The sequence below is a fragment of the Megalobrama amblycephala genome, linkage group LG20 (assembly GCF_018812025.1).
Source record: "Megalobrama amblycephala isolate DHTTF-2021 linkage group LG20, ASM1881202v1, whole genome shotgun sequence".
In the NCBI taxonomy this organism is placed as follows: domain Eukaryota; kingdom Metazoa; phylum Chordata; class Actinopteri; order Cypriniformes; family Xenocyprididae; genus Megalobrama; species Megalobrama amblycephala.
This window is the reverse complement of record NC_063063.1, coordinates 19,843-38,373: the sequence shown is the minus strand read 5'-3', so window position 1 is coordinate 38,373 and position 18,531 is coordinate 19,843. Positions and strand designations below refer to the sequence as shown.

General features: G+C 37.1%; 1 protein-coding gene across 1 annotated transcript; it reads right to left on the bottom strand.

Moving 5' to 3' along the window:
- Positions 1-14,661: 14,661 nt before the first annotated feature.
- On the bottom strand, positions 14,662-18,207 carry LOC125255902 (solute carrier family 2, facilitated glucose transporter member 11). The gene has a single exon (XM_048171433.1). The coding sequence runs from the start codon at positions 17,215-17,217 to the stop codon at positions 15,706-15,708; it is 1,512 nt and encodes a 503-aa protein (XP_048027390.1). The 5' UTR covers positions 17,218-18,207; the 3' UTR covers positions 14,662-15,705.
- Positions 18,208-18,531: the final 324 nt, after the last annotated feature.

Here is an 18,531-nt window from a genome sequence, read left to right as displayed (position 1 = left end):
GTAGCATAAGCGTTTTGAACAGTAAGAGGCGTTACACCTTCTTCTCAAGTAGAATACGGAAGGCGGTCTGGTGGAAGCTAGAAATTTTACTTTATAACTTGTTAAATATGGAAACTTTTCATACACAAATGCATCACATCACTTCAGAGGAGTGGAGTACCTTTTGCTTTTGATGGATGAACTTTCTTGAGCTTTATACTCATTGGTCCCATTCACTGCCATTATAAAGCTTAGATGCATCAGGATATATATTAATATAACTATGATTGTGTTCGTCAGAAAGAAGAAAGTCATATACACCTAGGATGGCTTGAGTGTAAGTAAAGCTTGGGGTAATTTTCATTTGAAAGTGAACTAATCCTTTAATGCCTTATTCTGCATGACCATATTCTACATCCCATAATCCTACCCAATACCTAACAACTACTTTACTAACTATTAATAATCAGTAATAAGAGTTTATTGAGGCAAAAGTCATAGTTAATAGTTAGTTCATAGTGAGAATTGGACCCTAATCTAAAAAATGACCCAAATTTCAATCAAATTATGCTTTTCTTTTTTTTACTTTAGCTAGTGTAATGTTGCAGTTTGAACATAAAAAAGATCTGCAAGTTAACAAAGGTCAAAGTCCACTCCAAAGGTAGATATCCTCTTTAACAGAAAACACTTTTCCAGGACTACAACAGAACGGCTCGTTGGGACTACAGCACACTTTTCTGGATCTTGTGACAATGTCACTCATTTAAATAATCCTCGCCCACATTATACGGAGAAAAAAAAAAAAAAAGCGGAGGGTGGTGGGGGGTGATGAGCTAGAGAAGACGAAGAAGACCTGCTTCATAGCGTGTTGTTGCCATGTTTTTCCATCCTGGTTCCAAAACCCCTTTGTTTGACTTTACTAAGGCAGACAAACTTAGAAAACAGTAGTTAAAACTTATTTTTAACACTGTTCCTGAACATCATAACCCCAAAGGTTGTCTGTGTGTGGCACATTTTACGGAGGACAGCTTTCAGAACCTAAGAGAGTAGACAAAAACTTCTCCTGAAATACGGAGCAGTTCCCACTTTGTCGGTACAATCCGTTGTTTATGGATCACAACCTGTAAGTATATTTGTGGCTCCGCTAGTCTGCTAGCTAACTTACAGTGTTGAGGAAGAGTTTAGCTATGGGGCTCTCGCTTTTGTAAGACTGTTCCATGATCTTTAGCAACTAACCACTCTGAAACATCCTGTAAAATCTGTGCTTGCAAATGTTCTGTACGACAAACATTTTCAGGGTCTGAATCAGGCTTGAATTGTTATAGCAAAATTGACGTCATCATTAATATTTACACCTGATCTGATGAAGCTCGTGGTCATGATAAGGGACGTGACATTTCCGGAATACGTTCAAAGCAGTTCGCCAGTCACAACACACTGGGCCAGCCGACCAATCAGAGCACATTTCGTATTCAGAAGGAGGGGCTTCATCGAAACAGGAACTCAACAGTGCATTTGAGACAGTCTGGGAAGAGGGGTGCTGCAATAATGTAAAATAATAGGACCCCTTTAATGTAACCATTAAAAAGCAAATCCCCACCCTCATTCTCTCAAATGGCTCAGGTAATGACTCCTTCTTTTGTCGTCTAATTCTGCTTCAAGAGAGAGTCTGCCTTGAAATACAGGAGTAGTGTCCTTTTTTTGGTTCAAACTTATTCATCTGACATTGATTTCCACTTTTTCGTGGGTTAAGTATGTCTGGTTTTAGCACTCACTAATTGGTTTAGTTTTGTCCAGGAAGAGCAGAACAGCTGAGAAAGCCAGTGGGAAAGAGTAGGCATGTGTCTGCTGAAAGTGTCAGAAACGCAGAGCAGTGCGTCGTCTGTGCTGAACTTCTTCACCTCTGCACATGATCTGTCACAGACTTCAAGGCCATTCATTTGTGTGTTGCATAATAATTAATCTGCATACAATTTAATACCCTAACTGCCTCTTGATTTGACACTTATCCCCAAACATGAATGATGCATGATCCTTATCTTTTCATTCCTTTTTAACGTCTTACTGTATTTCACCCCAGAATTAATTTTTTTTTATTCACCCTCATGTCAAACCCGTGTGCTGCTATCTTCAGCTTCAAAGATGTGGTCACTGGGAAAAAGCACATTTCTTTCTTTCTTTTTTTTTAAATGCATTTGGGTGTGCAATTACATTAAAATAACAACATAATTTTCATTTATCTTTTCAGTTTCTTTTCAGGTATACAGAAATTAAATCATAATGATTAAATCATATTTTGCACATATATTAAACTATTTGCTCACACTGCGCAGGACTCCTGACCAACACAATCTATTCATGAGTGATCATGATTCACTAGCCCTGGAATTCAATTTATCACTAAAAATTGGTTTTACATGTTCTGATGGATTCTCGGCCAAAAATATAAAATAATTAAACTTCAGACTTTGCAAATCAAAGAACTAGCAGGAGGAGTCAAAAGACTATGAGTCAGCATAAACCAGTATATAACCAGCATGTTATCAGCTGCAACAGAACCACCCTGAGGAGTAAATCCCAGACGAGATCCATTCACTCATTCAGAGCGTTTTTAAGTCTGTTCATGTGTCATATGTGGAGTGCTGACATACATGAGATTCCTTGACATTTATATGATGATAAAGCGATTTCAGAGATTCCGCCAGCAGCTGAGAAGGAAAACTCATTGCTTAGATGGACTGCTTTATAGGAATATAGGTAACTTTCTTATACATGTCATGATCACCAGTTTGGAGTGCCCTGGTTAGCCACCAGAGAATACGTAACAATACATAACTATTCGTTTGTAAATTTTGTAATATTATACAAGTTTTATTTTAATTAAATTTAGGAAACCCATGGCTCATGATAATTTATTGAATTCTTAGATTTGTATTATCCATTACCTTTAAAGAATAGTCTTCCATATAGTCAATTTCAATAAGAATAATAAGAATCTCAAAGGTTAAACAAATACAACCAGTGGAAGAAAAAAAATGGAAAAACAATCACATTCTGATTTATTAAAGAAAAAAGATAAACATCAAAAAAGATAGAGCAAGCTTTAGTGAGAAATTGTCACAGACACGCCAGGCTCTTCACTCAACCAATCACATCACACTCCCTCTCCTGAGTATTAACCAGCAACACTGACACTCATCAGCACCGCAGCATAAAAGACACTTCAGAGCACTCAGTCACTGTCCGGTCTCGTTAAGACATACTTCCTGTTATGCTTACTGTAAGGACTACTTACCTGTCTCCATTGTCTTCCAAGATCCCTCGTGTTCTCTGTGTCTTCAGTGAGTTGTCTCCATGTGTCATCTGTTCCACGCCTGCCCGCATCTACGAATCCTGGAGAGAAGATCAAGACAAGTATCACTGCCTTGATAGCCATCTGCTAAGAACTTTATCTACATTCACTTACCTGCACTCTGCTATAACTCTGGTTGTTCAATAAACATCATATTTGTTTTACCTGTGTTTCCGTCCCCTTCTGTGTGTAACAGAACTAAACAAATATTTAATTACTACAGTAGTAATTGCTTGCTAGAAATTACATCAAAACGTTGTGAAAGTGGAAAACGTTGGTCAAAAAATGTGCATTAACACACAAACTGACCAGAAACTTTCAGACGCCGTGTTTCTTTTTAGCTCATCTGTCATAGAATGGAACAAATAAGATTGTGGGTTATCAAAGGCAGCGAAGGATATATCTGTGCTGCCTTCAAAAATCAATCAGATTAAGGCATCTCATGAGACAGGAAGTGAAGCTAACATTGGATTCGGACATGCCTTGATGCCTTCCTACCTTGGAATGCGTCCTACGAAGGCAGCATTTTTACGTTTTCGGATGCAGCCCTTTTTTCCTGTCCCTCTTCTTATTTGTTGTCATAGTTACTGATTTGATTTTCCTAGTTATTGATTCTCTTCACCTGTGTGCCATCTAATTTCCTTTGTTAGCTCTGTGTATTTAAGCCCTCAGTTTGAGTTAGTTCCCTGTATGTATTATTTGTGAATTGCTATTTCTAAAGCTCCTGTTGTTCTCTTATTGTTAAAGGTGCCATCGAATGGAAAATTGAATTTACCTTGGCATAGTTGAATAACAAGAGTTCAGTACATGGAAATGACACACAGTGAGTCTCAAACTCCATTGTTTCCTCCTTCTTATGTAAATCTCATTTGTTTAAAAGACCTCAGAAGAACAGGTGAATATCAACATAACACTGACTGTTACGTAACAGTCGGGATAATTAATATGTATGACCCCAATATTTGCATATGCCAGCTCATGTTCAAGGCATTAGACAAGGGCAGCCAGTATTAACGTCTGGATCTGCACACAGCTGAATCATCAGACTAGGTAAGCAAGCAAGAACAATAGCGAAAAATGGCAGATGGAGCAATAATAACTGACATGATCCATGATAACATGATATTTTTAGTGATATTTGTAAATTGTCTTTCTAAATGTTTCGTTAGCATGTTGCTAATGTACTGTTAAATGTGGTTAAAGTTACCATCGTTTATTACTGTATTCACGGAGACGAGAGCCATCGCTATTTTAATTTTTAAACACTTGCAGTCTGTATAATTCATAAACACAACTTCATTCTTTATAAATCTCTCCAACAGTGTGTAATGTTAGCTTTAGCCACGGAGCACTATCAAACTCATTCAGAATCAAATGTAAACATACAAATAAACACTGTACTTACGCGATTAGACATGCTGCATGATGAACACTTTGTAAAGATCCATTTTGAGGGTTATATTAGCTGTGTGAACTTTTAAGGCAAGCGCAAGCTCCGGGGGCAGGGAGCACGAGAATTTGAAGGGGCCGCAGCCTGAATCGGCGCATATTTAATGATGTCCCAAAATAGGCAGTTAAAAAAATGAATAAAAAAAAATCTAAGTGGTATTTTGAGCTGAAACTTCACAGACACATTCAGGGGACACCTTAGACTTATATTACATCTTGTTAAAAAAACGTTCGATGGCACCTTTAAATAAATAGTATTTTCGATTACTCCTGGTCTGTTCCCGAGCAATGTTTGACAATTGGCATATTTTACAACCTGATAAGAGACTCGGGTTTCTTCAGAATCCCCGGTTTACGATGTTTAAGCGAGGACACAATTTTGTTTGATCAGATCAGATCTGATTCCTGAAAAACACAAGACACATTGACATATTTATTCCAGAAGGCAGTTATCATTGTGGTGCATGCAGTCAATGTAACCATACATATAATTTAAATATTCCCATATGGGAAAATCCATTCAGATAAAAGGGTTTAAAGTTGTAAAAAACAAAAGCTGTTTTTTTACCTTATAACATGACCTTGTTGTAAATCATAAAAACAAGCAGCAAATTAAAATTTTTACAATAAAATGTAAAAATATCAATGATCCACACTTCATAGAACATATTCATCCAACTGCCTCAATATAGGAGTTGAGAAGGTGTCTTTACCAAGAAGAGGTGGGGATTTAAAAAAACTTTTATTGAAGCAAGAAGCCTTTTGGATACACAAATTAAAAACTAAATGTAAAACTGACAGTCAGTTTTTGGGATTAACAACCGCATTTACTTACATTACTTTAAGAAATGTACTTTTATTCTCTGAGTCTTTAACCGTTGCACTCGTGTGTCACGGCCTTTGCGGCGGAAACAAAACTGACGGGAGCCGCAGTCACTGTTCTCCACCGGATGCACAACTGTCGCTGTAAGGTACCCAAAGCGAAACCACGCACAAAACACCTTAGAAGAGCGGCTCTCTCACACTGTATGAAGTGACAGACAACTAGTTGTTCAGTTCTGTTCTGTTCACACAGCGCAGAATTTCTGAGAATGCAGTTGTGAGTCCTGAAAATTTACGGGTGTGAGTTCTGTTATAGAATGCGGTTGTCAAGCCGCCTTTCCACTGCACATGACAAACCACAGCCGTTGGACCGGAAGTCATTCATTTCCAATGGAGAGTAGTACGGGGGCTGCGTGGAGTTCCGATCATATGCGAATGCGGAAATTTCGGATCCGATTTGAGCTTCGGATGCGTTGAAATATTTGAACTTCTGCGGCTAGACCGTATGCGACCGGCCGACCGGATATGATGTATTCTAATCAAAACTATGAGCGCGAAGTTAGAATTACCAATATTTTAACACTTTAATGTTATTCTGTAAACACTATTTCTTTCAAATGGTGGTTATTAATAATTATGTCAAAAAAGAAGATATTTTATGATTATTAAATATTTTTTTTACGTATTAGCTCTATAAAATCTACTAGTATGTTTTTTATTTTAGATGTATTGAGGGTCATTTGCTTTGTATGGATATATTCATACATGCATTAATGTTACATTCATTAAAATCGTTCAGTTTACCATGGTGGTTGCTGGGTTGGAATAAGCCGAGGGTAACGGTTGCTTCACTACCAATTTCAAAGTTCCGTGCGACTGCCGCTAGGGGGCGAAATGCGACAATCGGATGCGAATGTCGTGTGCAGTGGAAAGGCGGCTTCACTCCCATAAATAACCGTATTGCATGTGAACGTAACCATATTAAGGACTCAAATACAGGACTGACAACCATATTCTGCTGCTGTGTGAATGTGGCCATTGCATAATGAGCATGAAACTGTCAGTTGCACCATTCAATGCCATAACTGACCATTCAGATTTAATGACTAATCAAATGTAGTAAGTACAGGGCGTACAAGCCTGAAAACAAGCAAAAAGTAGTAGTAAAATGTTAATTTGATGCCAAAAATAACATATGTTAAAGTATTCTGTAAAATAATAAACAAGTTTAGACCTGATATATACATGATATAAATCTATTCTCCATCAGTATTACCACATCACTCATCAAGCCTGCTTAATTTTAGTAATTAAGAACACAAGAGAGAGAGAGAAGAATGGCAAGCACTGTTGAAGGGAAAAACGTACACACACACTCTTTCTATCACACACAGACTATTTCTTTACCGCAACACAGTTTATTCAGTGACCCTGAAAATCTTTTCAAAGGCCAGTCTCTCATAGCCCTCCAAAATGTTTAGATCAGTCTATCTTCCTCTCCGGCTGCAGCTCTGCTGTTTGTCCAGATGGCGAGGAGTGGGATGTTTATGACAGTTATCTTCGAAGCAGACGGCTGGCCCATTCCCTCCCCAAAGACGCCTATATCTGGGCCCTTTCCTCCTGACTCACTTCACTACTCATCTCCCTAAACTAGACCAACTGATCTAAAAGCCATATCGACTCTTTCTCCTCCTCCCACCCACACTGAAGTGTTTTTATCACTGGCTGGTTGTGTGGGCGGAAGGGTGGATGTGGTGCAAGTATTTTGGGAAAATATAGAGGAAGAGAGGCACATGTGAGAGCATAGATGATATGCTTATTAATATGGGTGTAAATATTTACTCTGGCAACAATTCATAAATGATCGTATTAATACATTATGATGTAAGGTTGAAAATAATCAAAGATATTTGAAAATGAAAAAAAAAAAAAGACTTTTGCTTACCTGTTCTAAACCTCTCTATGTCTTAGTTCAATAAGGGCCATCTGGAACTCCTAAAGGCAAAGAGTGATCAAGGCCTGTAGGCCAAGATGTTTGTACATCGGGGTTTTCCGAATTGTCATACCTTTAGTACAGTGGGGGGAGTTGTACTCATCTGATTGGTCATTTTGAATGTCTCACATTTTGGGTTTCAGTCACGTGGTCAAGGAAGGGATAAAAGAAGATTGTAACTGTTGCTCTGGCTCTTTTGTTCTCTGGCTCTTCTTTTCGTTGGGACTTCTTGTCTCTGCTCTTCTTTTCCTCTGGTTCCCTTTCTTGGGGCACTCTTTCTTTGCCTCCTCTTTTCTTTCTCTCCATCTGACTCTCTTTATATCTCTCAGGTAATGTTTTACATATGCTGGGTACGATTAATGGCATAAGTTTGTCTCATCTCATACATACGTTTTGTAACTATTTTAAGTGTAACCATAATCATATTTTGTAATTGAACTCTTATTACAAATGATGTGCTAACTAGTTTTCATTTGGTATTAACTTTTAAGTTTTACCTATTGCAATATAAAATCATCACACTATAGCAACGCTCTCCCACATATTTTGCTATTAAAACTGCACTTATTTCCGTCATTGGTATAAGTAGCAGTGGGTGGTAATAGACAAGAAATGTACAGTTTTCTACTGTCTTGCTGATAATATTTCTTTAGACATTCAGCAACACTGCAGCCTAAACCACTGTAGGCAAAACCACCCTTACATTGACATCTAAAATGTGATTAAGATTTGGTTAAATATGATTCTATTATTTTAGTAGTCATAGTTATTAAGTTTATAAAGTATAATTATTAAATTAAGTCATAATTATTATCAAAACTAAGATAAAAATATAAAGGGGAAATCAAATGTGTACAAACTAGATTAGGGGCCTCATTTATCAAATGAAATCGTCTTACATTTGACTTACGACTTACGATCATTTCTCAAATGTGCAAACATGTGATTCAGAGAATGAACGTATCCACAAAAAACCCTCTCTTCCAGATATTAAATTTATAAATCGCAAATGATGTTGAAGTTGTGCGCAACTGAATAGATTTCCACCTTGTAAACGCTGCTTAGTATATGTCATTAACATATAAAAGAGCAGCAGTCAACGTCTTTATGATTCTTCAACGTCCGTGATTCTCTTTATTGAGAATCAATCACGGGGCATTAGACAAGCCAGTATTAACGTCTGGAGCTGCACAGCCGAATCAACAGACTTTATGCAGGTAAGCAAGCAAGAACAACAGCGAAAAATGGCAGATGGGGCAATAATAACTGACATGATCCATGATAACATGATATTTTTAGTGATATTTGTAAATTGTCTTTCTAAATGTTTCGTTAGCATGTTGCTAATGCACTGTTAAATGTGGTTACTGTATTCACAGAGACAAGACTGTCGTTATTTTCATTTTTAAACACTTGCCGTCTATATAATTCATAAACACAACTTCATTCTTTATAAATCTCTCCAACAGTGTAACGTTAGCATTACCCATTAGCCACGGAGCACTATCAAACTCGTCCAGAATCAAATGTCAACATCCAAATAAATACCATACAAACAGCAATGCATGACAGCCTCTCAGAACCAGTGTTTCTTTCCAAAGAAATCGACCTATAGATGGTTTACTTCTAGTTGCCTCTGCATAGTAAACTGGGAGAGGAGAAAATACTTTAACAACGAAAACTCTTCTCATTCTGACAAACCGGATTCATCCTCTGCACATCTCATTATTCAGGAGACGCATAATAATTGGACACAGCATTTGTTAACCATTGCTCATGGTTTAATTGCCTTTTTGTCTTTATACTGTGACAAACTGCAGCTGTCAAATCCTGATGGCTGAACAGCTCTCAACAATACGCTATAGAAGCTCAGTATTGTCTCCTCCATCCCTCAAAATCTACAGTGTTTTTAGGGCCATGTCGTTATATTTCCTTATTGTGGCATATTTTTAGGCTTCCCGTTTCATCTATAAAATTTATTCTGTGTTCATGAAAGATTATTTATTTATTTAATAATATTTTTGACTGAGCAGAGTAGAGGAGGGTGGTAGAAAGCAATGAATACTAAGCAGAAATAAAGGTCACAAATCAGTGGCTTTTATGTGAATTTGGAGTAAGATGCTCTTCATTTTATGAATAGTCTGAGATATTCTTTTGCATCAGTCCATAACACTACAAAGGTTTCATTGAATGTATTTGTTTTGGCCAAATTTTCAGTGTACGGTTAGGGTTAGTTGATCTGTGACTGTCCTGGATCTCACGTTTGAAAAATATATAAACCCAGAATAACAATGAGCAACAACAACAAATATATGCAAATTAATCAAGTGAAAGTATAATTTTGGCTAGAATTACTTTTGTAAACATTACATGTAACAGCAGTTTGGTTTAATATTAGAGAATAGTACAGTCATGTTGGGCCTCGGCGCGAAATGCTCAAAACACCATGTGCACTGCCAACGGGAAGGGAAGCAAAGCATGCTGGGAAAAAAAGCATAAGGGTTCATAACAGAGGCAAACCTCATGAATATCAGTATCCTATATGTATATTTTTTACATTTATTTGTTATACTTATTGTGCCAACTATGTGAATAGTGTGCTTATGCTACATTTCTTTAAAATAAAAGCCACTGGGTTTGATATTTTCATATTTTCATTAACATTCAAATTTTTTTACCTGTGTCTGATGGGTCCAAACAGTTTTTGGAGCCACTTCGCATGCCTTTGAAATGCTTGAATTATATCTGGTATTCACAGACCAAATGGACCAATTCTTTTTTTTTTTTTTTTTTCCTTTTCAAAAATGGCTGTAAAAGTAAATTTCTTAGAGAAATCTTATTTTAATTTCTCATTAAGACTCATAAACACACACAGGTGCAGATGAATGATTGAAATGCATGGATGGCACTTTATTAATTCATGTTGTTATTTTATGCAATCTATGTGACTCTTTAATGAATCATTTATAAGCATCTATAAGCCTGTGTTCTACATCTAGAACAATCCTGTTTTAGTTAACTGCATTTCATGATATTTCACTTGTTTTTATCTTCTCATCTTTCCTGAACATTGATTTGCCTTCTTTAACGAGATGATGCTGTCAGCCTCTATGAACCCTTGTGGATTAAATTACACACTTAGCACTTTTAGATTTTTAGCTAATTAAGTTTAAAGTCAAGGAAGAAGCGTTCCTCTTCATCTGAATTAAACTGCTTGTTTGGTCTTACTGTAGAAGCCATATTTAGACTCTTGTGCTAGACAAAGAGATTTAATTTAATTTATTTATTTTCTATTTCAAAACATTGCTTCTTACTTGCTCCTCCTCCTTGACGTGTCACTACAGTGTGGAAGTGCAAGTCATAATAGTCAGTCAGAATTGTTTGGCAGGAACAGGTTAGAGGGTGAACAGTTTCTTCAATCGCATGCTCACACTGGTATTTCACATTCTTGCAGGTTTCATTTTGTATTTTTGTTTGAAAAGTAAACCGGAGATTGTGATTAATAAACTACATTTTGTTGTTGTTGTTGTTACGACTGCATCTCTGTGTGTGCTTTATGGACGTGTATCTGAAAAGACTCTGTCATGTATTTACTAGAAAAAACAAATACGATGACGGATTATCTTTGATGATATTTATTTGCTGATTAACTAAAAGAATACTAATAAAGAATTCATGTACCATTCACATGAAGGACTCCTTATTCTGCATGCCACACAAAAAGCACGCCCCTTTTTTATATCGTGCTCTCACAGCCAATCAGAAACAAAGTCAAAAGTCAACTCAAACAAGTTAACAGTATTATTCAATTATACCCTTTTAGGTTACAACAAAGCTTAGACAATAATTTTGATACACAACAGACTCCTTCTCCACACAAATGCTGCAGAATACATGCAAATAAATACAGTAAATATGCCAAGTCGAGAGCTCAGTTAAAACCTATTCTGTAATGCCAGCTCATTTATGCTAATGTTATTTGAAGCAGTGTTTTGTTACAGTCCTCTCATCTCTCTTGAGGGAACATGATTTGGGTCTGACAATTTATCAAAAACACAAATTACATTTTGTAATGAATATTTCATAAAACGTCAACATGTTTTAAAATCAGCTGCATGTCACGATGAACGAATGACCACTGTTATGCTTTCACATCAATATATTGACACATCTAGAGAGGATGATATTTCTGTGACACCATATGTGATCACACCAGACTGTCAGAATCAGAAATGATATTAAATCAGAAATATATTTCTTTCTCTTCAAACGCATTGTTCACAGTATAGATTATCTTATTTTAAAAGCTATCTGATTTGGGAAACTCATTGTCCCTTTCTTTGAGCTTCTGTTTGCTTCAGTAAACTTGTGACCCCGTCAATCAGCTGCCTCTTCTTGAAGCAATGAAGCCACAACAACAACAAGGAGAAAAACAGACCCTTTCCTGAGAAGCATGCTCTTTCTGCTTCTGAAAAGACTTTGTAACCCACTTGAGAATCTCATTAAGCTGGGATGCTTTCTACATTTTCAATTTATGGAAATTAAGTCGGTGATAAGTGTCGGATGGACTCCTATGAGTTTGTGAGTACAGAAATTGAATAGATTTCTATGCCTATGGCTAAATTTTTAATGACTAGCTGGATAGATACTCATTAAATTAATAATTATGTATATATAATATATAATATATAATGTGCTATGTATATTTACCTTGAAAAACTGACATCGATTGTTCTTTGTTGTCTTCTTGTTAAACAAGTACACATACTTTTGGGGAAAAAAAATGTTAGTTGTGGTGGAAATAAAGCAACAACTGAGGGCAATCAGTTTGTGTAATCAGTATAAATTACTCAAACAATCAATACTTAAATAGCTTATTTCATATTATTTCACATTATTTCATATTTTTATTACGGATTTCCATAGTGTAGGATTGAAAGTGCAGGCCTTGGATTAAAGTTAAAACAATAAAATCTATTATTTAATTAAAATAAAAAAATAAATTAAAAAAATGCTTGGTAAATCGAATGGTAAATCAAGTCACCTTCAAGTCAAGTCACCTTTATTTATATAGTGCTTTTTACAATGCAGATTGCGTCATAGCAGCTTTACAGTGATAACTGTAATAATTTTGGCTGCACAGCAGCTCTTAAATAAAATGGCATCATTGTCCAGCTTAAATAAAATCAGTATTGATTCATTCGGTTGTAAAAATCAATAATTATTTCATTTATCTATATATCAGCACTGGAGAAAACAGTGATGTCATCATCCAGCTCAGTTCAGTTCGCATACAATGGTGTCAATGTAGGCAGATCAAAACACTGTTGAATATCAAGTGTACCCAACTAAGCAAGCCAAAGGCAAACAGCGGCAAGGACCCCAAACTCCATCAGGTGACAAACAGGTGATAAAAATTGAGGGAAAAAAAAAACCTTCGGAGAAACCAGGCTCAGTCAGGGGTTAGGTAAAGTCAAAATATTTGGTCCAGTTCCATCTAGTTGAAGACTGTATTCATCACGCCGGTATGGGGCGGTTTGTTGAGGATCTGTGCCACTGGCTGTCGTGTCGGTGGGGCTTCAGTTTTGGGTACAATATCTTATTGGGTACAATACCTTTTGAATGGTCAGTGATATAAGGCCATGTGAAGTGAAGCTGATTTCAACAGAACTACTGTAGGACAGCTCATCTATAATCAGTTAAATATGTTAATCACATATCTAATAGGGGAGAGCGGAGCAAGATGGCACACTTTGACAGCAGTGAAGATTTCTCATATTGTACCTCAAAGCAAAGAAAAGCTATTGAAAATTTCCACCTTTACTGCGGAAGAAAAAGACTGGCACATAAATGTGACAACTAGCCACCGCAGTCACCACACTCTCAAAATGAACTGCTACAAAAATAATCTGCTAATCAACAGACTTAATGGGAATGGTAATTCTTGTCAAGAGAGATGTGGAAAAAAATCATTTACTCAGCCTGAACATTCACTGTACCTCAGTTCTTTAGAACTCTTTTGATGCATTCCTCTAAGTTGGAGGAAATATTGTTGAAGCAACTATTCTAATAATGGCAAGACTGGTTACAGTACATGAGTTAGGCCTTGCATATAACAAAATGCAACATCCTTCAGTGTAGTCTCATTACCTCCCAGCAGAAACAAGCTCAACATGGCCATACATCAATTAGCTGTCAAAGAAGGCAGCGGTTTTCATTCATTACACATTGAATGCAATTACATGCAAAGTCAAAGTATCATTTATCATACGCTGCTGCCAGGATTCTGAGCAGAACCAGAAAACATGAACACATCACACCAGTCCTCAGGTCCTTGCACTGGCTTCCAGTTGCATTTATAATTGATTTTAAAGTACTGTTACTTGTTTATAAATCACTCAATACATGGCAGATATGCTCATAGAATATAAACCTAACAGATCACTCAGTCATTTAGAAATACCAAGAGTTCACTTAAAGTAAGGAGAGTCTGCTTTTAGCTGTTACGCCAGCCGCAGCTGGAACCAGCTTCAAAAGGGCTGTGTGGCGCAGTTTGAGGTGTCTTGGCAAAAGGGGAGATTGAAACTTTGTTCATCAGTTTGAAGTGCCTTAACCAAAAAAAAAAAAAAAGCAGTCCTGTTGTGTGAGGAAGATCCATTCAGATCTGCTCTGATGGATAGATCCGTTTAGATCCACTCTGACGGACAACAACAACAACAACAACAAAAAAACCTCCCTAAGACTTCCTTGCTCATCCATCCAGATAGCAAAATTCTCTGTTTTTACTGTTATTTCCATTCCTTATGTTCTATTCTTATTCTTCTTCTTTATGTAAAGCACTTTGAATTACCATTGTGTATGAAATGTGCTATACAAATAAAATTGCCTTGCCATATGCAAAAAATGTCTAGCTTAATCATTTCAATCAAAGGAATAGTGAGACTCTTTCAATGAAAGGATCAGTGAGACTCTTTCATCAAGCAACTTTTTTACTTACTAAAACTGAGTAGAATATACAAAAACAGCATTTTGACAGATTAACAGAAAGTTCTTACATACCAAATTATAAGAATTAGGACAAATGTTTAATCATCATACAATTCAATACATTTGAATAGAATATTCCATTTCATTTTGTTTAATATATGTTAGTACTTTGGAGGTTATATAGGCAGATTAGTAGGCAGCAAATATGTGAAACTCTAAGGCACACATGAAGGTTATTTAGTGTTGATACTGATTGTCTTCCTTTACATCCCTTACCTAAATGCAATAACATGCTGTAAATAATCTTGTTTTGGTTAACTGAGAAGACAAACAATGCAGACAGAAGAAAACAATGATGGTGATATAGTGCCATCTGCTGGTACAGCAATCAAATAACTTGCAGGCTCTTAGACAAATCTCTGACAAATACAAGACAGCAGAGCAATATGATGAACTGCTCTTTGGGTGTTGCTTTCAAAATAAGTAACTCTTTTATAAATAATGTACAACATCACACTGTGAAACACTGAATGAGGTAAAATACATAAGTGCAAATTGCTTTTCACTTTTGCAGGCATGAAGATTCAAGTATTCTGGGAAATAGTATAAAAAAAATCTCTGATAAGGAGATTCAAACAGCAGTTCTACATAAATTTCCAACATGCACCTTTTTTAAATAACAATTGTTTTATAACACATATTATATTTCCTAGCTGAATTTAAACAGTCAAATAGGAAGGAGGAAGGGGAAAGACTGATAGAATAAGTAATAATGGTTAAAATAATATAAAATCTAACTTTGTTACCCTGGTTGATTAAATAAGGTAAAGTGCAATTTTTTTTTTTTTTTTTTTTTTTTTTTGTCAGAAAGTAAAAAAACATTAAGAAAGAGTTAGGGACAATGACATTACCTTGATGTAAAAACAGAAGAAACAATAATTATAGATCAATTTGTATTTTTCATATAGTTTTGAAAAACTTTTGCCATTTATTTATTTTGAACAAATTATGAATAAATTAATATGAGTGTCAAAATATAAACAAGTTGGAAAACAATTACAGAGTCAAACTGATAAAAATAAAAGCAGAATATACAGTAGCAACACAATCAGCCAGATTTCTCTCAGATCTTCTCAATCTCTATGCATTCTGATGGATCAGTCAGACTTTGAGATTGTTGACTATATTTAGGATTTCCATTAGCTGTGCCTTTCTTATTCCACTCCTCGTTGATCTCTGCTGGTGTCCTCCCTTTGGTTTCAGGTAAAGTGAAACTGATAAAAAGACACGCAGTCACACAAACACCGCAGAAGGGGATGAAGCAGAACTGTCCCAGGCCATTAACTATGAATGGAAATGCCATTCCTACTAAGAAGAGGTTAAGCCACATCATGGAACCGGCAACCATGTAAGCTGCGGGACGTGCCAGTTGGTCAAAGAGCTCAGCAGGAAGGATCCCGGTGACTCCTGCGGGACCCATGCCAAAACTCAAGATGTAGGCAAACACGCAGGTCATACTCAGGTAGGGTATGCCATCCACTTTGCCCTCCAGTGAAAGAGCAACAGTGAAGACCACCGCCCAGCAAGCCATGAGCAGATACCCACCAGCGAGAAGTAACCTGCGGCCAACGCGCTCAATCAGCAGATTACAGGCCAAAGCGGAAGTGAACTCGCAGGCACCTGTCCCGATTGTGACATACTGAATCTTGTCTGTTGGAATACCAGCTTCCTGAAAGATATAGGATGCATAGAAGTAAATGGAATCATTTCCACACAACATCATGGCACTGCTGGCAGCCATTACAGTGTAGAGCTGCCTGCGAAGACTTCGGTCTCTGAGAAGTTCCCACAGTGTCTTGGCATGGGCTTCACCTGCTTCTGCCCGCTCCTGGAGAATCTCTTCCATCTCATCAGTAAAAACGCTGCACGCTCTGAGGCGTTTCAGGGCCTGACTGCATGCTTCTCTGTCCCCTCGGTCGATGAGCAAGTAACGCGGGCTCTCTGGAAACCAGGGCAAGGTGATCAGCTGCACTAGTCCGGGGAGAGCACTGCTTGCCAGTAGATACGGCCAGAGAGACTCACTCCCTAAAACTTCAGTCAGACCCGTTATCTGGCCCATCAGGATCCCTAGAGCAGTGAAAACAGCAGAAGAAAAGGCAACAGCACCTCTCATGTTTTTCGGTGCACTCTCTCCAAAGTACATGGGCTGGACGTTCATACTAACACCAGCATTGACCCCCACAAACAGACGTGCAAGGATGATCATCTCAAAGGAAGCAGCTGAGCGACTGCTCAGAGCCAGGACTGCGCTCAGAAAAAGGAAGACATTGTTCAGCAGCAGGGCACCCTTCCGTCCAAACTTAATAGACATTGGGCCAGCAAGAAGGGATCCCAAAAGTCCACCGAGTGAGTAAGTGGAAACAATAAAGGTCCATATCAGTGTCACCTGACTAGGCTCAAGAACTGTTCCCCATCTCTTCATACAGGTCTCATTAATGAACTTCTGCACATAAGATGTGGGTGCATTAATGATTGAAATATTGTAGCCATACTGAAAAGTGCCACCAATGGCTGCAAAGCACACAGTTAATGCAAGAGTGCGTGTGCAACCTCCTCGCCTCATAGTTTCATTCATTTTTTAAATAAATAAATAAATATTTATATAGTCAAAAGGAAAACAAGTATCTCACATGTAAATATCTGTGCTATTATTGAGCTATTATAAAAATACCTAGCAGGAACACAGGCACGTGCAGTTCCCGGTGATCTCCTGTCATTGAACTGTGTGATGCAGATGGGGCACTTCCTCAAAAATGAAGTCAGTCTGTTGCTCTTTCAAAATAAGAGTCCTTTTGCATGCAATATATTTATAGTTCCAATGAACGTTTATAAAATGACCCTCAGGTCAGCTTTATTTATTTAGTGCTTTATACAATACAGACTGTTTCAAAGCAGCTTTACAGTGATAACAGGAACATGATGCATTTCGGCTGTTCAGCTGAAGTCAGTTTTGTATTGATTCAATTCCATTGTAAAGATCATCAATTATTAAATTAGTTCATTTAATCTATACAGCAGTTCTGCAAAAATATCATCATCCAGCTCAGCTCTGTTCTCATACAACAGCGTCAGTACAGTCAGATCATTATTATTATTGTATATTAAATGTTTCCAATAAAGAGGCGACAGTGGCAAGGAACCCGAACTCCATCAGGTGACAGAATGGAGAAAAAAATCCTTGGGAAAATGAGCCACTGCAATTACTCACAGAGCATAAGCTGGCCAAAAATAGTCCATTAAAGAGGTGGAAGAAGGAAAGAAAAGGGGGACAAAGGAAAGAGAGAGAGAGAGAGAGAGAAATAGGGAAATGACTTACAGAGAGACTTCTTTCCTAATGTTTGCTTGGTGATACAAGTTTATATATGCTGGATAATCATGCATTTATATTACACTGTTTCCTGTTGTCGGTACTCACCAACATGCAGGTTCAAATCCAGCCAAAGACCTTGTTTATATCAATTGAAATTGAAATTGTTAGGGTTAATAAAACATACAAATGCAATTTATTTGTTGACTTTTTTCTTGAATAATAAAATATACCATATTGATGAAGACTTTTGTTTGGGTACATTCAGTCACTTGCACATTTGTTAGTTCTAGTTAAAGATGCAACACATAAAACAGTTAAAAAAAAATTATAAACTTTTTTCACTTAGAAAATCTGATGCATGTTACTGAGCACTCTGATGTGCTTGTGTAGACAGATGCTTTGTGATTTTTTTTTCTTTAAATTTAAGTTATCTCTGAGCGTCTTTGTCCCGAAATGTGCATATTGTTTTCATAGAAGCATGTGATTAATGAAAAACGAAGCCTCGCTTTCTTTCCAGTCACGTGAGTGCTTTACTTTGCATGCTGGAATGTTTGAACCCACACCACTACTCTACAGGAA

What these genes read in the sequence shown, in the direction of transcription:
- LOC125255902 (XM_048171433.1), bottom strand. Translation starts at nt 17,217, where the DNA reads ATGAATGAAACTATGAGGCGAGGAGGTTGCACACGCACTCTTGCATTA.